Source organism: Sinocyclocheilus grahami, unplaced genomic scaffold (assembly GCF_001515645.1).
Source record: "Sinocyclocheilus grahami isolate Dianchi unplaced genomic scaffold, SAMN03320097.WGS_v1.1 scaffold177.1, whole genome shotgun sequence".
NCBI classification, from domain to species: Eukaryota; Metazoa; Chordata; class Actinopteri; order Cypriniformes; family Cyprinidae; genus Sinocyclocheilus; species Sinocyclocheilus grahami.
The window spans coordinates 473852-490479 of NW_015505356.1; the positions used below are offsets into that span (position 1 = coordinate 473852).

At 38.1% G+C, this 16628-nt stretch overlaps 1 protein-coding gene across 1 annotated transcript in view; it reads right to left on the reverse strand.

Moving 5' to 3' along the window:
* The window catches only part of syt6a (synaptotagmin VIa), a 48811-nt gene extending 33074 nt beyond the window's left edge, over positions 1–15737 (reverse strand). The window contains exon 1 of the mRNA XM_016283809.1: positions 15581–15737. Coding sequence (XP_016139295.1) covers positions 15581–15737 — 157 coding nt within the window. The remainder of the gene's footprint in view (positions 1–15580) is intronic.
* Between the last annotated feature and the right edge of the window lie 891 nt (positions 15738–16628).

Consider the following 16628-nt stretch of genomic DNA (forward strand, 5'->3'; position numbering starts at 1 on the left):
GGTGCACGCCGGCAGGATGTACCTGATGACCTCAGTCTGCTTTGGTGAGCGGAGAACCGCTGGGCCAGTTCTCCACCGTGTTGCCGACAGGACACGGGGGCGTTCAAGAATTGTGTCTTGTCCGTCTCGCGCATGTCAGCCAGTCACAGCCAGAATTGGTGCTCCCGGACCACCATAGTGGACATCGCATGACCCAGAGACCGCGCCGTAACCTTTGTCGCTCGTGGCGTGACGTCCGCCGCGGTGCGGAGTTCTCTCTGAACTTCCGGGTCGTGACCACCCTCGTGCAAACGTGACGTCGAGAGTGACCGACTGAAAGGGAACACAAGAGTATTGAAGAATCCTTCACACTGTAGATCTTTGCAATGTAACAACAGTTTTGTTTGATGTGGCATTGGATTTCAAGACACTCGAGAATCAATGACACTGATATTATTGATGTGTGCGATTGATGTCAGTCTTCGATGCGCGTTCAAAGAGAGTACCATGCATGTGTGTGGTGCTGCTCACGCAGGAGCCGACGTTCTGATGTAGAAACTGGATGCGCTGCGCCTTGTTTAAAAACAGAGGAATGAACGTATGCATCATGGTACTGTCGTGAACGTGCGTCGAAGCCTTACACAGAAGAGAAGAAATTGTTGAATAAAGTCGTTATTTTTGTTTACTTTGCGTACAAAAAGTATTCTTGTAGCTTCATAAAATTAAGGTTGAACCACTGATGTCACATGGACTATTTTAATGTTGTCCTTACTACCTTTCTGGGCCTTGAACGTGGTAGTTACATTGCTGTCTATGCAGGGTCAGAAAGCTCTCAGATTTCATCAAAAATATCTTAATTTGTGTTCCGAAGATGAACGAATATCTTATGGTTTTGGAACAGCATGAGGGTGAGTAATAAATAAATACTGTTATAAATAAATAAATAAAAATACTGTTAATGTAACTCTTTTTGACCTGGTTATGTAAATTAATATGTTTTGTTGTATTTAATGTAAACTTACCTGCTCAATTTGATAATGTCAACCTAATTGAGATTTAAAAAAAGATCTATGTGAAACAACAACAACATTAAGCATATGGTTTTGCAACAATTTTGTGGGTGAACTATACCTTTAAACACAAGAACTGTTCTCAGCATGTTCTGTGCAACATTCTTCTTTTACCTCGACCCATTAAAGATTGATTTGCTGATCCTCATCAACTGTGAAGAAACATGTTTACTGGCCACAGGATCCTCTCCACATGGGAGATAGTTTTACAGAACCTGCTCAAGCTGAAGTGTTCGGGGCAGCATGAGGGTGAGTAATAAATAAATACTGTTATAAATAAATAAATAAATAAATAAAAATACTGTTAATGTAACTCTTTTTGACCTGGTTATGTAAATTAATATGTTTTGTTGTATTTAATGTAAACTTACCTGCTCAATTTGATAATGTCAACCTAATTGAGATTTAAAAAAAGATCTATGTGAAACAACAACAACATTAAGCATATGGTTTTGCAACAATTTTGTGGGTGAACTATACCTTTAAACACAAGAACTGTTCTCAGCATGTTCTGTGCAACATTCTTCTTTTACCTCGACCCATTAAAGATTGATTTGCTGATCCTCATCAACTGTGAAGAAACATGTTTACTGGCCACAGGATCCTCTCCACATGGGAGATAGTTTTACAGAACCTGCTCAAGCTGAAGTGTTCGGGTTTGACAAGTGTCTGTAGTGTTGCCCGAGGGAGAATTTCCCATTAAAATAACATGAAGAATTAATACTGCACGGATAAATTATTGACAGAACACACTACAAACTACTGTAGCACACAAAGGGATATACAGAGTTTCTGTGTGTGTGTGTGTGTGTGTGTGTGTGACTATCATAAAAATAAGATCCATTCAAGTCAAACAGCCAACAGCAGCCCCCTCATCTTATTTTCAATAATTTTCCACTCAAAAGCGTAGACGCTGTCTTATCCAGACTGATCCAGAGTGATTCAGAGGGAAGAGCACTACTGTGTTTTACAGTCATAAGACAGACTGCTCCTTTAACGGTTCTCCAGGGATCACACACACATTCTGAGCACATCTCGCACCTCACATTTGCCACCTGCCAGTACAGACAGGTTTACAAAAACCATAGTGTCTCACTTGGTTCACACATCCAGCTGTTACATGGGAATTCTTTACAGTTTTGTCTGCCAGTGACATTTGTGAAGCCCTAAAGTGTCCTGCAGGACAAGAACCGCTGGGTAACCTCTCTTCTGACACCGTCAGCTCATGTGTAATGTTGCTAAGGCCTGTTCACAACAAGTCAGATGCAATGGCACTCAACAACAACAAACAAAACTATGTACATCAAGTACAATCAATGAAGAATTTGTGACACTGTATGCATGGTCAGTGAGTTTTTCAGAATACAAACTATTAAAAATATCAACTTAGCAAATGAAAAAATACAGATCAGCACTATATGCTAATTCGATCTATAACTATCTATAAGCATTCCAAGTCATCTCAGTGGTATTTGCGTTTACTTCTGGACACAATAGTTTTTGAGCCATAAATGTCATGTGACTCTCTAGAGCTGCAGGAAACATTACGCTGCTAATGGCACAACAACAATCACAAACCCTTTTCTGGTATCTACCCTGAGCTGTGAAAGATACAAGAAAAAATACAGCCCATTTCACTCTTTGAGGGGGTAGTTTATCCTTTCTTCAGCAGAACAAAATAAGCTATATAATAATTTAAAGACTCAACTGTTTTATTGTCCATAAAATGACAAAATCAATATTGGACCCCATTGACTTTCATTGTATGGACACAAAAATAAATGTGTGTGTGTATATATGTGTGTGTGTATCTAAATAAATAAAATGTAAAAAATTAAATTAATTTTTAAATTACTTAAAATGAATTTTACTGATTAAATATCATATTTTTATATGGTATATTCCAAAAATCTTTGTTTTGTGCTTCACAGAAGAAAAAAATTGAAGTTCAGAAAGACATGAGGATATGTAAATAATAACAGAATTTTCATTTCCACTATCACTTTAAGAGCACTACAAAATATCTGCTATATTATAATTAATTTTAGCTAAATATATGTTGCTAAACATATATTTTGTAAAATATATATAAAAAAGAGTGTGTACTTAAAAAGACACTTAAAAATCTTTCAGACTTATTTTGAAAACTCATAGAGAAGACAAACAGAAAAAAGGATGTAGTCAGGCTAATCAAACCCCATCATGTCAGTGAAGTGTATTAATCTGCACGTCATCTGCCCTGTGATCACTAAGCATCTGCACACACTGCAGATATAAGATGGTCTTCAAATTGACAGCATGAAACAAGTAGGTAAGCGACACCGCAGACATGCACAGCATAACAAAACACCGAATAGAGCTGTGAGGCGTAGATCTGCACTGTTCCACCATCAGCACCTAAAACACTTTCTCTTCCATGCATAATGCAACACTATTGATTTATGATAGTGCTGTATATTTGGGAGGTAATAGAGCCAAAGTTTGCTCACTCTGACTGCACTGCTGCACTGCCGGTGCAGGACTCTCTCTCTCTCTCTCTTTCTTTCTCTCTCTCTGTGTAACGAGGGTGTGCCGGTGCCGGCGCTGTGCTTCACAGATGGACTGACATATTTAAGAGGGGTTTCCAGCAGGGTGAAACACCGAGACCTGCCCCCAGTTGATCAGGCTGAGTTTTACCAAATCTGACATCTACCTCATGCACTGTTCTTGAACTCAATGCGCTGCTAGGATCCCTGTGCAGCAGGTAAGATAGTATCGCTGATGGGGGGGAACTTATGTACCATGCAGCCATGATTGCTCACTTAACAAACATTCACACAAACAAACACACAAAGTGATACAGGATCACAGTCTCTGTTATGCACCACTGAGCACAATTCATCGGCCAGACTATAAGATCAGTATCAGTATCAGATCAGTATTCTGCCGGCACATGGAAAGAACTCATAACGCAACACAACAAAAACGCACACAAAGAACATGGTGTGGGCAAAAACCCCTTTGATTAAATATTTACAAAGGCTTTTGAAAGGGCAAGGGATAAAAACATGAACCTACAGTGCCACTCAGTCATCGTCTGCTTTCAAAGTGTTCACGTTCAACCGGAGAGATAAAATAAAAGCGATAAAGAGCGCACAAGCAACTGCATCCCCCTTTTAATGTGATGGACGCTACTACACGTGCACACACACATAGTAAATGCGCACATTGATACACCTGCTGGAAAATCCATTTTAAGTGTTTAAGCTAGTCTTTAGCTAGTCTAAACAGACTGACCAGTCACCATGCTTCAGCTTGACCACCTTGAGCTATTTTTTTATTTATTTTTTGCTGTTTAAAATCTTAAAAACCAGCTTAGACTAGGTAAAACCCACCTTAAAAGCATTTTAAGGTAAAATTAACTAGCATAATCTGAATTTTCCAGCAGGAACTACTTCAGACAGTTGTAAAATCAAAGCAACACGTGTATAGGAAGCCTCTTTGTTTCCCTCTATCACAGTATGCTTGTGCAACCTGTTTCTCCCTTGATGCACAAACCCCATTTACAAGCTGTTCAAACAAATGCAAACTACTCTAAAAAGGTCCAGCATTTTTGTACTCACCAATACTTGTATCTTTCTTTCCCTCTCTCTCCTCTCTGATCCCTGTTATGCTTACGCTCGGCAGCGCCCAGGCAGAATGAGCCTCCACCAAGCTTAAGCACCCCGTTTCTATGGCAGTCAGAGCAAGCCAGTCAGCAAGATACGGCGAAAGGCTGGGGGCAGATCCCTCACTGAGCTCTACACACACTTACAAACACTCCACACTCCCTTAATCCCAGTGGTGTTGCACCACACAGCACAATACACAACACGCAAGGGCACAGACCTCTCTATCACGGGGACAGTTATACATCAGAGATGTAAAACACCAGAGAAACAGCTGTAATCTAAGTAGAATAACAAAGCAGCGGTGCTGCATAAGTTTGGTGCATGCATATTAATGAGGCAACCTCATGAATATCAAACATATTCAGTGAATGCAGGAGATCGATTGAGTTTAGGACGTGTCAATGGATGAAAAGGGATGATTATGCAGTTTGGACTGATTAAAGAGAGCCGTGACAGCTGCAAAGATGGATGGACGGAGAACAAGTGTGAGACACGCCACCTTTTAATATTCCAATGGTTGTATTTCACCCCAGCCTCAGGCTGCCGTGTCCACGGTAGGTTTTGAACCACACTGCAGCACGATCTTCACTCGAGTTAGAGAGATAGCAGCTCCCCCCTGCCTCGCTCAGTCTAGATGATCATCATCACCCATATCAGCTGCATTAACCTGAGCACAGTGAATGAGGAGAGCAGTCAAACCCTGGGACCACTTTCCTCCTGCTGCTTTCTTCTGCACCAGGGATGCACCTCGTGTTTCTCAAACTGGAACCATTACACCTAAAGAACGAGAGCTATTTTGATTCACATAATGTATGCAACACTACACAAGAGCCCCTGAGTGATTTCAGCAGCACTGTGGTGTAAAATTGCCTTTTCATTTAGTTTTTTTACAATTGCCAAATAGATTTTCCTTAATTTGTAGCTCAATTTAGAGAGGAAAAAGGTGTCTACTTAGCCTAAAAGAACTGTTATTGTGAAATCAGGGCATGACTTCAGTTTTATCTAAAAGGGGAGTTCAACCAAACATGGAAATGACTCTCATTATTTTCGCACACCCGTCATTCAGAACCCACTTGATTTCCTTTTTTCAGTGGAACATAGAAAAAGACATTTTGAATGTCTAACAGGCCACTTTTATGGAGCATTTATAACGTTTTTGCAGCTTAAAAGCTTTATTGAATGGAAAATAGTGACTACATGTGTTCCACTAAAGAAAGCAAATCAAATGCATTTGGAATGACATGAACATGAGCAAATTATGACAGAATTTTAATTTAATTTAATTTATTTATTTATTTTAACTAAATTGACTTCCTTAAATTTGTAGCTCAATTTAGAGAGAAAAAATGTGTCTTCTTAGCCTAAAAAATATTATTGTGAAATCAGGGCATGTTCTCAGTTTTATCTAAAAAGGATCCCACTCTTTCTCACTCTTGTGTCACTCAAAACCTGCTTGATTTACAATCTTTAGTGGAACATAGAAAATTGTTATGTCTAACAGGTCAATTTTACATTGCCTTTGGGACTTTTTGTAGCTTGAAAGCCTCATTGCATTGAAAATAGCAACTACGTGTCTCCTTTTGTGTTCCATTGAAGAAAGGAAACCAAATCTGTTTGGGACAACATGAACATGAGTAAATTATGAAAGAATTTAAATTTTTATACCAAATTAATTTCCCTTAATTTGTTTCTCAATTTAGAAAGGAGAAAGGTGTCTTCTTAGTCTAAAATATTGTTATTGTGAAATCAGGGCATGTCCTCAGTTGTATCTAAAAGGATAGTTCAGCCAAACATTAAAATAACTGTCATTATTTTCTCACCCCTGTGTCATTCAAAACCCACTTGATTTGCTTCTGTGGAACATAGAAAAGACATTTTGAATGTCTACTGGGCCACTTTTATGATGCCTTTATGGAACTTGAAAGCCTCATTGCATGGATAACATATTGTAGCACCACTACATTTCACCTTTTGTGCTGCACTGAAGAAAGAAAATCATCAAAAGAAAAATCAGTAAAAGATTGCAGAATTTACATTTTTGGGGGGTGAAAAATTAAATGGATGCTGCATTACTAATCCTTCTTCCCTTAATACCACTTATTCAAATACAGTAGAAGATTCACAAAGAAATCACTATGAAAGACTGTATGGAAAATTCTAGAAAGCATAACAAAAGTCCATATCTCATAGTGATTTGTCGCAACATTTAATCTTCTTTTGAGAAATTATACATATATGCAAAGGCTGACACTGTGGGCAATGTCACGGACAAGTCAAGCTTGCACAAGAATGCCTCATTTATTTATACATGCCAGATGCCTGGAAGTTTGTTTTTTCAAGACAAATTAGGTGGTTTTCTGAGTGTCAATAAAGAACACATCAGAACTGTTCATTTTTGACATACTAAAGTTTCCGCATGAGAGGTTCTGCTTTTAAAGCACCTCCAGGTGAAAAACGGTGCCTGTATCCGCAATGTGAGGAAGTTGCGTTCACAAGCTGTGGCTTCAGGGTCAGGCATCACCGGACATGCCATTCATCTTTCTAATGAGCCATATATCTACACCTCAGGTCATCTTTGGCAGCAAGCATGACACAGATAGGACAGCACCTGGAAGCCTGCTGGGAGATTCAGTGAGAGGTTCAAAGCGAAAGAGGCTGAGGATTGAAGCTTCATGCTTTACAGACTCAGCATGTGAAAAAGTCAAATGAAAATCCTCTTGGTTATATTCAGATGTTTTGGGACCCATCGAAATCCGCCAATCCCTTAACAAAGCACATCCAGGCCAGCACTCGCACTTAAAAGGAGGAGAAAAGGTTAAGGATGGACTTGTGAAAATGATCTGAAAAGGGCACTGTGGGAAAAAAGTGGGGAAAAGGTGATTCATATAGGACAGACTACAGTACATGAGCTGATCAAAGCTACTGTGTGCCTGGGAATTTGTGTCATTGGGCTTCAGACATGTTTGTTTGTGAGCACATTCATGAGCGAATGACTTTCATTGGCAGTTTAATTAATTTCACAGCAAATAAACAACCAAATTAAAGCTCTAATGTGAAAGCACACAATCATTTCAGAGAATTCCATTTCCCTGTTTTCCCTGATCAAACAAAGCCAGGCAGTTTGGTTGTTACAAAAAAAGCGATTTTAGAGAGGAACAGAGAGGCAATGAAACACAGTGGACAATGCATAATCCACTGAATCTTAGTTATTGAATGAAATCCACAAATCCTGCTGATTCCAAATGGCATGGAAACTGAAGTGATGCTAGTCTTTGACAGTAATCTTACAGTTTCTCTATATTTGGCTACTTAAGACATCACAGTCATGATACTGACTCACCAGTGCAGCAGGTTTCCAGCTAGAAGTGTTTTGCAGTGTTTTTGTTCTCTTGAATTCTTGAGAGAGTACAATAGTCAGCAGAATTCCATATTGTTCAACTAATCTACACTAGCTTCTCTGGATTGATATCCTATCATTCAATGTCTTTGGAGTTGCTGGCCTCAGGCAGTCACAATCCTATTTTCCTATCACTAATTACAACAGCTTCTCAGGACAAAAACTAGGACATGCCAATCAAAATGTCTGCTTTGCAATCTCTAAAGATTTTACTATGGTGTAATATGCAAGACATGCAAGACCGTTTCTTTTTCAATGTTTTAAAATAAAAAATGTAGTCACAATTGGAAAAAGTCAGTGCAATATAAAACTACAATTATAAGATTTAAGAAAGATTTATACAATATATTTGTGAGATACAAAGCTGCAGTTCTAAGAAATAGCTGCAACTTTGAGATACAAAGTCACAGCAATTTAAGTAGCAATAATAATAATAATAATAATAAATAGTTGCAGTGAAATTGCATTTACAAGAAATATGGTCACAGTTGTGAGATATGAAGCTGCAATTATGAGACATAAAGATGCAATTACTAAAAAAAAATAAGGGTGTGATATATCAAGATACATTTACAACAAATAAAGATGTTTAGTAATGCAATTACTAAAAATTAGACAATTTTAAACCAAAAATGGAATTATGAGATATGAAATCAGACTTAACAAATAATGTAACAATTGTGAGACAGCAAGACACAATTACAACAAAAAAGGCACAACTGTGAGATATAAAGACACAATTACTAAAAAAAAATAAGGTCGCAGTTGTGAGACAAAGTTACAGTTTTGAGATTTTAAGCCATAATTACACAATTAAAGTCACAATTGAGATATAAGGTCTCAATTCTAAGCATTAAGTCACAATTGTGACATATGAAATTGCAGTTGTGCGATATGAAGTCTCAATTACGAAAAATAAATAAAAGTCCCAATTGTTTTTCATCTATTAATTTAATTATTTTACTCCGAGGCAGAAATGGGTTCCATAAATAAACAGATATCGCTCTTGGCCACTGATGGGAAGGAAAACAATGTTCCCAAGTTTTCCTCAGGTGACAGGCAGGACAGAGATCTCATTTTAAAGACACCATTCATTTTAGACATTCATATCAGATGGTTGGAGCAAAATGTTCCCTTCACACAAGCCACCTATGACTCCTCGTAGCTGTTTAACATGAAGCATGGGTCTCATTTCCCGACCCTTTATTCGCCCCCTCCAGCACCTGTTTTAATGGTTCCTGCATTCATTCCACATTTTTTCCATGTACATCACACATTTTCTAATTACATTACATCTACCACGACCCAGCAACTCACTAATGCATTTTTTTACAAGGTGGGCCTGCGGTTTTGTGAGGAGTGCACTCCAAACTCAATTCAATCCACAATGTTATTACGAGAGTGCTTGTGTGGAGAGATAACGGTTTTCTTTTGGACCGCTGTCTATTGTTTGGCTGCACAGTATAACAGTTTTGAAGTTTAATGAACTGAAATGGCTCAGTGCGTAAACAGATGAGTTGAGTAGGCTTCAGACATTGTGCTGTCGCTGAACGAGAGGCTTGTTTTTCATACACAGTTTATAACATTAAAGCAGCAGATAGCCAATGAGGAACATGTCACTGTCATCACAGAAAAACATACACTCTTATGCTGTTCCTAATTACACGCCTCGCTGGATTACTTTGCAGTGAAACACAGTCATCTGTAAGAAAATTAATTATTATGTTGATTCTAGATGTGCATGTTGGAATTTCAAGAAGTGACCAAAAGGTCATAAGCTTTCATACATGATTAAAGGCAGCCATTGGGTATTTGTAAAGGGCAGAGAGCATGAAATTGTAAAATATGGTACAAAGAGGTGAAGATTATGCTATTAGGAGAGTTTATTATGAAAATAAAATCAGAAGCATAACAAATCAACACCTTCAGATGTATCATCTACAGGAGTTAATGTAAACTATAGCTCCCTTGTATATGCAGCTCTAAAGTACACAATTGACTTTGCATTCATGAAATCAAATAAGCCTGTCTTGACAAATTTCTACCAGCATGCCTTTTGATCCTTTCATAAATTTTCAATTACTGTCTGATTGCCTCAGTTAGTAAAATATAATTTATGTAGCCTCAAGCAAATTTTCTGATTTGACATTTAAAGATGCCATGCAATTGCTTGATGAGTACAGTTTTCTGTCCTACTGAAACAGTAAGTCTGGGTGAGACACATAAAAGGTCTTGTCTTAAAAAAATTATTAAATAAATAGCCAGTATGTTTTAGTTATGTCATAGCCAACCAGTTTTTTAATAGTTTTAGTTTAGCTGTAGGTTATAGTAACGCTGATTAGCTGAAAGAGAATTTTAAAAGTGACTTTTACATTTTAAAAACAACAACAGCAACAAACATCTATTCTTGTGCAAGTTAATTCACATATGATCTTTTTATTTTTGTCCCTGATATACCGTGATATTATGGTTAACATAATGCGAGCAAGTATGATATACTTGTTCACATTATGCCCATAATGTCGGCCCCTGCTGCGATGGGCACAACTGCAGGGTTTAGAGGATAACACTTTACAAGAAAGTACAGCTTCTTCAACTGAGCAGTTTGCAGGAAACAGGGAAGATAATGTCTGTAAAGCTTTGTCATTGTTGGAACAGATGCTCTTGCTGCACCGTAACACCCAGACTGTCTGTTAACAGCATGACACAGAACGAGAGGAAGAGTTTGCTGCCAAACATGCTTCCTCATTTGCATTACACTGACAAGGAACACATTACACGCCATATAATGTATTTGCAATGATTGATAGGCTCTATACGACACAAGGAATAATAAGTACACAAAACTAAAATAATTTCTAATGAATTGGTGTCAAAAACTTTCACCATATATGGTTTAAAGATCCCATGAAATTTAACACTGACAAAGTTCACTTTATGGAGATATTCCAATATACTGATGACTCATGTCGCACTACACAGATTTTGAGCAGTAATCGGATCACCGGAGACGGATCTCAATAACATGTGTAAACAGGGTCATAGAGTCTAACTGCTAATGACACATTTTTTCTTCAAAAATTTATATTCTTTGTTAGGCTATAAAAGCAGTGGAATTTGCTAGCAATTTGGTCTGTAAAGCATGAAGTGTTCTCACCCAATTAGCAGTGAGGGTGCTGCAACCTCTCCCCTATCTTCATTAATCTGTCAAAAAATTACCCTGCAGCTTTGGTCATGCAGTTGGTGTAGGTTGACTCTATCATGCTGCTGTTCTGGTCAGATCAAGAATATCAGGCTTTTCTGTATGGACACACAAATGGCACAACGTGTTTCTATTGGGTTTCTCTTCACTCATCACTCTGGGGTAGGGAAGAGAATGGGGGAGGGATTGTGAAATATCTTATTACAAGATAATGTTAAAATAATTATATTATATCATTTTTTCAGTGATTCTTTCTGCAGGTTATAATTATGCACGTAGGTGGCGACAAGTGATGGTCTTCATGATTGAGTCAATGAATCATTCACTGAACTGATTTGTTCAAAATACTGATTCATTCAGGAATGAAAGTGACCCTGTCCCAAATCGCACCCTAAAACCTCACAGTCTTCCTCTGAGTCCGCAATTTTGTGACGTAATGCCGCTTTGACTATTGGGTAGAAGTCTGCTACGGAGCTCGCCTCAGTGCGCACTTGGCAGGATTGCGCATCGAGGGTGAAAACTGGCCTCAAAGGGGGCGCTTGTGAGCACCCTTATAAAAGCTGAAGGTCATTGTAAGTCCGCAAGACACCAAGTGCACATGAAGTGTGCCTTAGACTGGCAGCTTCTGAATATACTTCCCTACCAAATAGTAGGTGAAAACAGTATGTGAAAGGATTAGTATTTCCAAATTCAGACTATTCATAGTAGGCGAAAAGTACCCAAATGACCTACTTCCGGCTAGATTCATAAGTGTGCATACGGTGGACACTACTATCCCATGAGGCCACGGGGGAGGATTTGTGAATGACAGAGAAGAGACGCAACTCATGCTCGTAAGTCACATGACATTGACAACACGATGAACGTAGTATGGCCTGGATTACTTAAAAGATGTACCTACTCACAGAGTATGTGGTTTTGGATGCAGCCACCATCTTCATGAGGAAACAATTTAATAATTCACTGAACCAATTTATTCAAACACTGATTCGTTCAGGAACAAAATAAGTGATTGTAATTATGAGTGAGTGAGTCAATTAATCATTCATCCAACCCATTTGTTCAAAAACACTGATTCATATAGGAACAAAACAAGTGACTAGCTGTGTCCGAAACTGCATGTCTAGTTGGTACTGCATTTGGTTTGAAACTAACTTCAAGACCTTTAAAAAATACTTTGTATAGTATTAATATGGGTAGTATGAATGAAATTTGAATGTACTAAAATGTACTAAAGTTGTGAACCACATCACTCTTGCTTGTGTGACATTTTTTAATTAGATTATATAACACAGAAGCACAAGTTTGGTTGATATACAGTATTTCCTAGTCCACTGGCATTATTTGACAATGTGGCCGAAGTGAAGCTTGACATAATTGAAGATGCAAAGGATTTCCCCCCGGTTTAACAGACAAGGCTGAAGCCTGTCCCAGACTAAAATGTAAATCTGAGCTGTTTCAATTGAAAGATCTTAAAATATGTCAGTGTCCTTGTTTTGTCTCAAGATGCAGTTTTCACACCTCTCTCTTTTCAAACCTCAAGCTTGGGACCCAACAACACACACACTCATCTACCACAGCAACAATTACCCTGGTGTCAGAAAGACACATAATAATCATGTAAATTAGCCAGTGCTGTTGGACTTGTCGTACCATCTATTTGCCTCCGTTAACACCAGTGCAGCAAAAGTCTTTTATCTTCTCGAGTCAAAATGGCTCGCGGCCAATTTGCGGGGTAAAGACTGTGTTTTCTATAAAAGACTTGATGAGACACATATGAATTATTGAAAACGTATTTGCATGTAGAGCAAAACTCTAAAGCACAACAAACAAAGTGGCTTATTTTGCACTAATGCTTTTTTCTGCACCTGCAATGCAAAACTTTCTTCATCCGTTCAAAGAATGCAGCAGTCTAACGAATAATCATCTTCTATTAATGTCCTCTGCAGGGAGTCTGGCTTAATAAAGCCATGATGGGAATGTGAAAATTAAATACAATCTAATTAGAGCTGATGTGGAAATCTGACACATTACATGTGATCCGGCATCCATCATTTCAATAGGTTTGCATGCGGACAAGGACAACTGTGAGGGCGTCAGTCTGTCTTTCAGTTTAACAGCACTCCAAACTCATAGAGGTGAGAGTTGTTTTTTCTTCCACTGTGTGTGTGTGTGTGTGTTTCATCTTTAGACATCTGTTGACTGTTAATGGGATTGTGCAGGGTTTTCCATCCATCATCCACAGCCGCACTGTGTCTGAACAGCATCTGTGCTTCAGTACCCAAACCCATGAAGGTTTTCACGCTGGAATACTTTCAAACTATTCTGGAGCCGTGTAGTATTTAATTCAGTGCGCTCGCAACAGACGCGCTTGGATTTGAAACACAGAAACATGTTATTGTTTTTTAATTTCTGTCAGAATGTTTCAATTTTGCATCCGCCAGAGTTTGCCAGAGATTAGGAATCACAGACGCACATGTTGAATGCTTCAGTCTAAGACGAGGCTCCTGACATTTGAAGACACCGAAAATTGGTTTGTTTACGGAATCGTAATGTTTTGGCAGACAGAAAAAAGGCTAAACAAATATAGTACATAAAACAACAACATTTTGTCATTGAGACATGAAAGATTATCACCTTCTTGCACAATTATCTCACAATGTGAGATTTTCCATGCAAATTGCTCCTGAGGGAAACCCGACACTTTAAATCTGCCTAACAATATAAGAAAAGAGCCTCTATTCATCTTTTATCTGGCACTAGTGATTCTCAGTGATGGTCTGATAACATGTCGTGGCATTTAGTGCCCCCACGGCTAAGCCATGGATGCCAACGGTGGGCTGGAGGGCCTTCGATTTGCCCAGTGAGGTTAATACAAAGTGACAAGATTTTTGTCTACATTCACTTGACACATTTCTTCCAAGCAGGGGTCTGTCAACACATCGACATGGCAGAATGACAAAAACAAAACCAGCCAAAAATACCTCCAGTCTGGTTGCAAGCAAATTGATTGAACAGAACAAAATAATATAAGAGACCTTCAAAAAACCCTTATATCTAAGACTCTCCTCAAGTTAATTTAAGAATTTAAATAAATTACTTTTTACTTTTTAACTTAAATACATTATAGAATATATTTAAATATGCAATATACATAACATTAAAAGCAGTCATTTTAGATTATAATTTAAAATATAATATTATATAATAAAAAGTTATATATTTTGTTACACAATATAGTGAAACTTTTTTATTTTTTAAATGTTTTTCTTTTTTGATGCAATTATAATTGTATTATTGATTTGAATGCAAAAAGGTTACATTTAAAGCTTGTGTGTGCGTGTGTGTGTTTAATGTTTACAAATACAATAAACATTAAAAGCAGCCATTTTACATTAGCTTTAAAAGTATATTAATAAAATGTTTGTTTTGATTAAATATAAAATGATTGATTTTAATGCAATGTTTTTTAAAATATATTAACAAAAAATAACAATAAAAATGAATAATATTAAAAGATGAATAATATGATTTGTCAAACAATTGTTTTCTAATAAATGTAACATGGTTGTTTTTAATGCATTTAATGTTTAATGTTTTTAATTTTAAAAAGTTATTGCACTTCCATCTTCAATGATTTCACAGATGCGCACATTAATTACAACTTTCCAAGCCCCCTTATGCCACTAAAAATTTTAATTCATTACATTAAAATGCATTTAATTTATCAAAAAAGGCTATTTATTCATGTTCTAACAGATCTATGGGACCCCAACTCAAGAAAATTTTTTGAATATATGCCTATTACAAAAAAAAAGGTTTCAGATAAGGCTTCCACACATGATCAAACGTTTTATAATCAAACATCTGATAAAAGCATGAACACACAAGAATTTTTCTGTCACAATGCATAAGAACTGTGGCAAATACAAACTATTTTTTATCTCTCTGGGACACTGAAGCCAAATTGCCAAAGTAATTTTCTTAGCAGTATCATCTGATAGGAATCTTTGTCTGGCAGTGCTGGCTGTTTTGGACTTAAATAATTATTCCCACTACAACCCACGCAGGAACGCAGTCAAACCGTGAGTGATGCTATCCAGAGAGTAGGTCATTTTTAACTTGATTCCAGACTGGCTCTGTTTCACAGTGGTTTCTGAGCCAAAATAAGAGTATTTCTGATTAAAATTAGATTCTCATTCAGAAAAACACCACCAATAACAACACAATCTGCTCTACAAGCAGCAGAACCATAAATCTAAAGGAAAAGACTGGTCATTACCCGTATCCTTGTGGTTGTACTCTTGATTGGACTTGAGAAAGAGGAACTCCTCACAGGTGTTGTGGTCCAGCCGCGGGCTGTCCTGTGTACAGAGGTCAACTATGAGAGACACTGCCTTCTGACAGATCATGTCATGCCCCTTTCCGGCAGCAGTCATGCTCCCTGACGCATCCTCGGCATTACTGGCTCCTCCAGCGGGCTCTGAACACACCCCCTTTCACCCACAGCACCGCTGAAGCACCCACATGAACGCAAGTTTCTCATGCTGCTGATTCTTATTGTTCCTCAAGTGCATGTGCAAAAATGTGTATGTGTGTGTGTGTGTGAGACAGTTTTTATTTGTGCATTTATGTGGGTGTAACATACACGTGTGTGTGTGCAGTGCTTAATGATTCACTAACGCCCCCAGGTATTCCAGAGATGGTGTTATTGCATCACATTTAATCTCAAGATCCACAAATGAAATGCACCAAATGAGTCCAGTGGTGCAGAAGGGAGGCTGTGATTATACAGCGCTGAGCATCTGCCTCCTTCAGCCCCTCTTTGCTCTCGGCACCCCCGCCCCACACCAATTCCTGCGCCCTGTAATAAAAAGCCTCTCATTATGACCATTGGGCTTGTTTTTCTCAGGTCGATGTGTCCCTCAGTGCCGCCTCCTCCTCCTCAAAGCCTGTCCTCAGAGATCAGAGCCCTGTGTGCATATGTGTGAGCAGAGGGAATAGTGTGTCTGCTTGTGTATGTACCATTTGTGTCTTTAATGACACTTCTGTCGCGTGACTGTGGATGATTCATTACTCTAATTCCTGTTTTATGATGACTGTAACTATATGTGGCTGTTTGTAGTTAACTGTGTTTACGTATTCACTGCCGATGTGATATATAGAGATTTTAATATGTTCAGAGCACTCAGTCAACAGCCGTATTAAATTCATGCATCTGAACTGCCAAGAGGAATCAGTGTTATGGGCTATTTTGTATCTGTAAAGAAAAACAGATATAAATATACACACATCTATATAAAACATGATTTGCTATATATATATATATA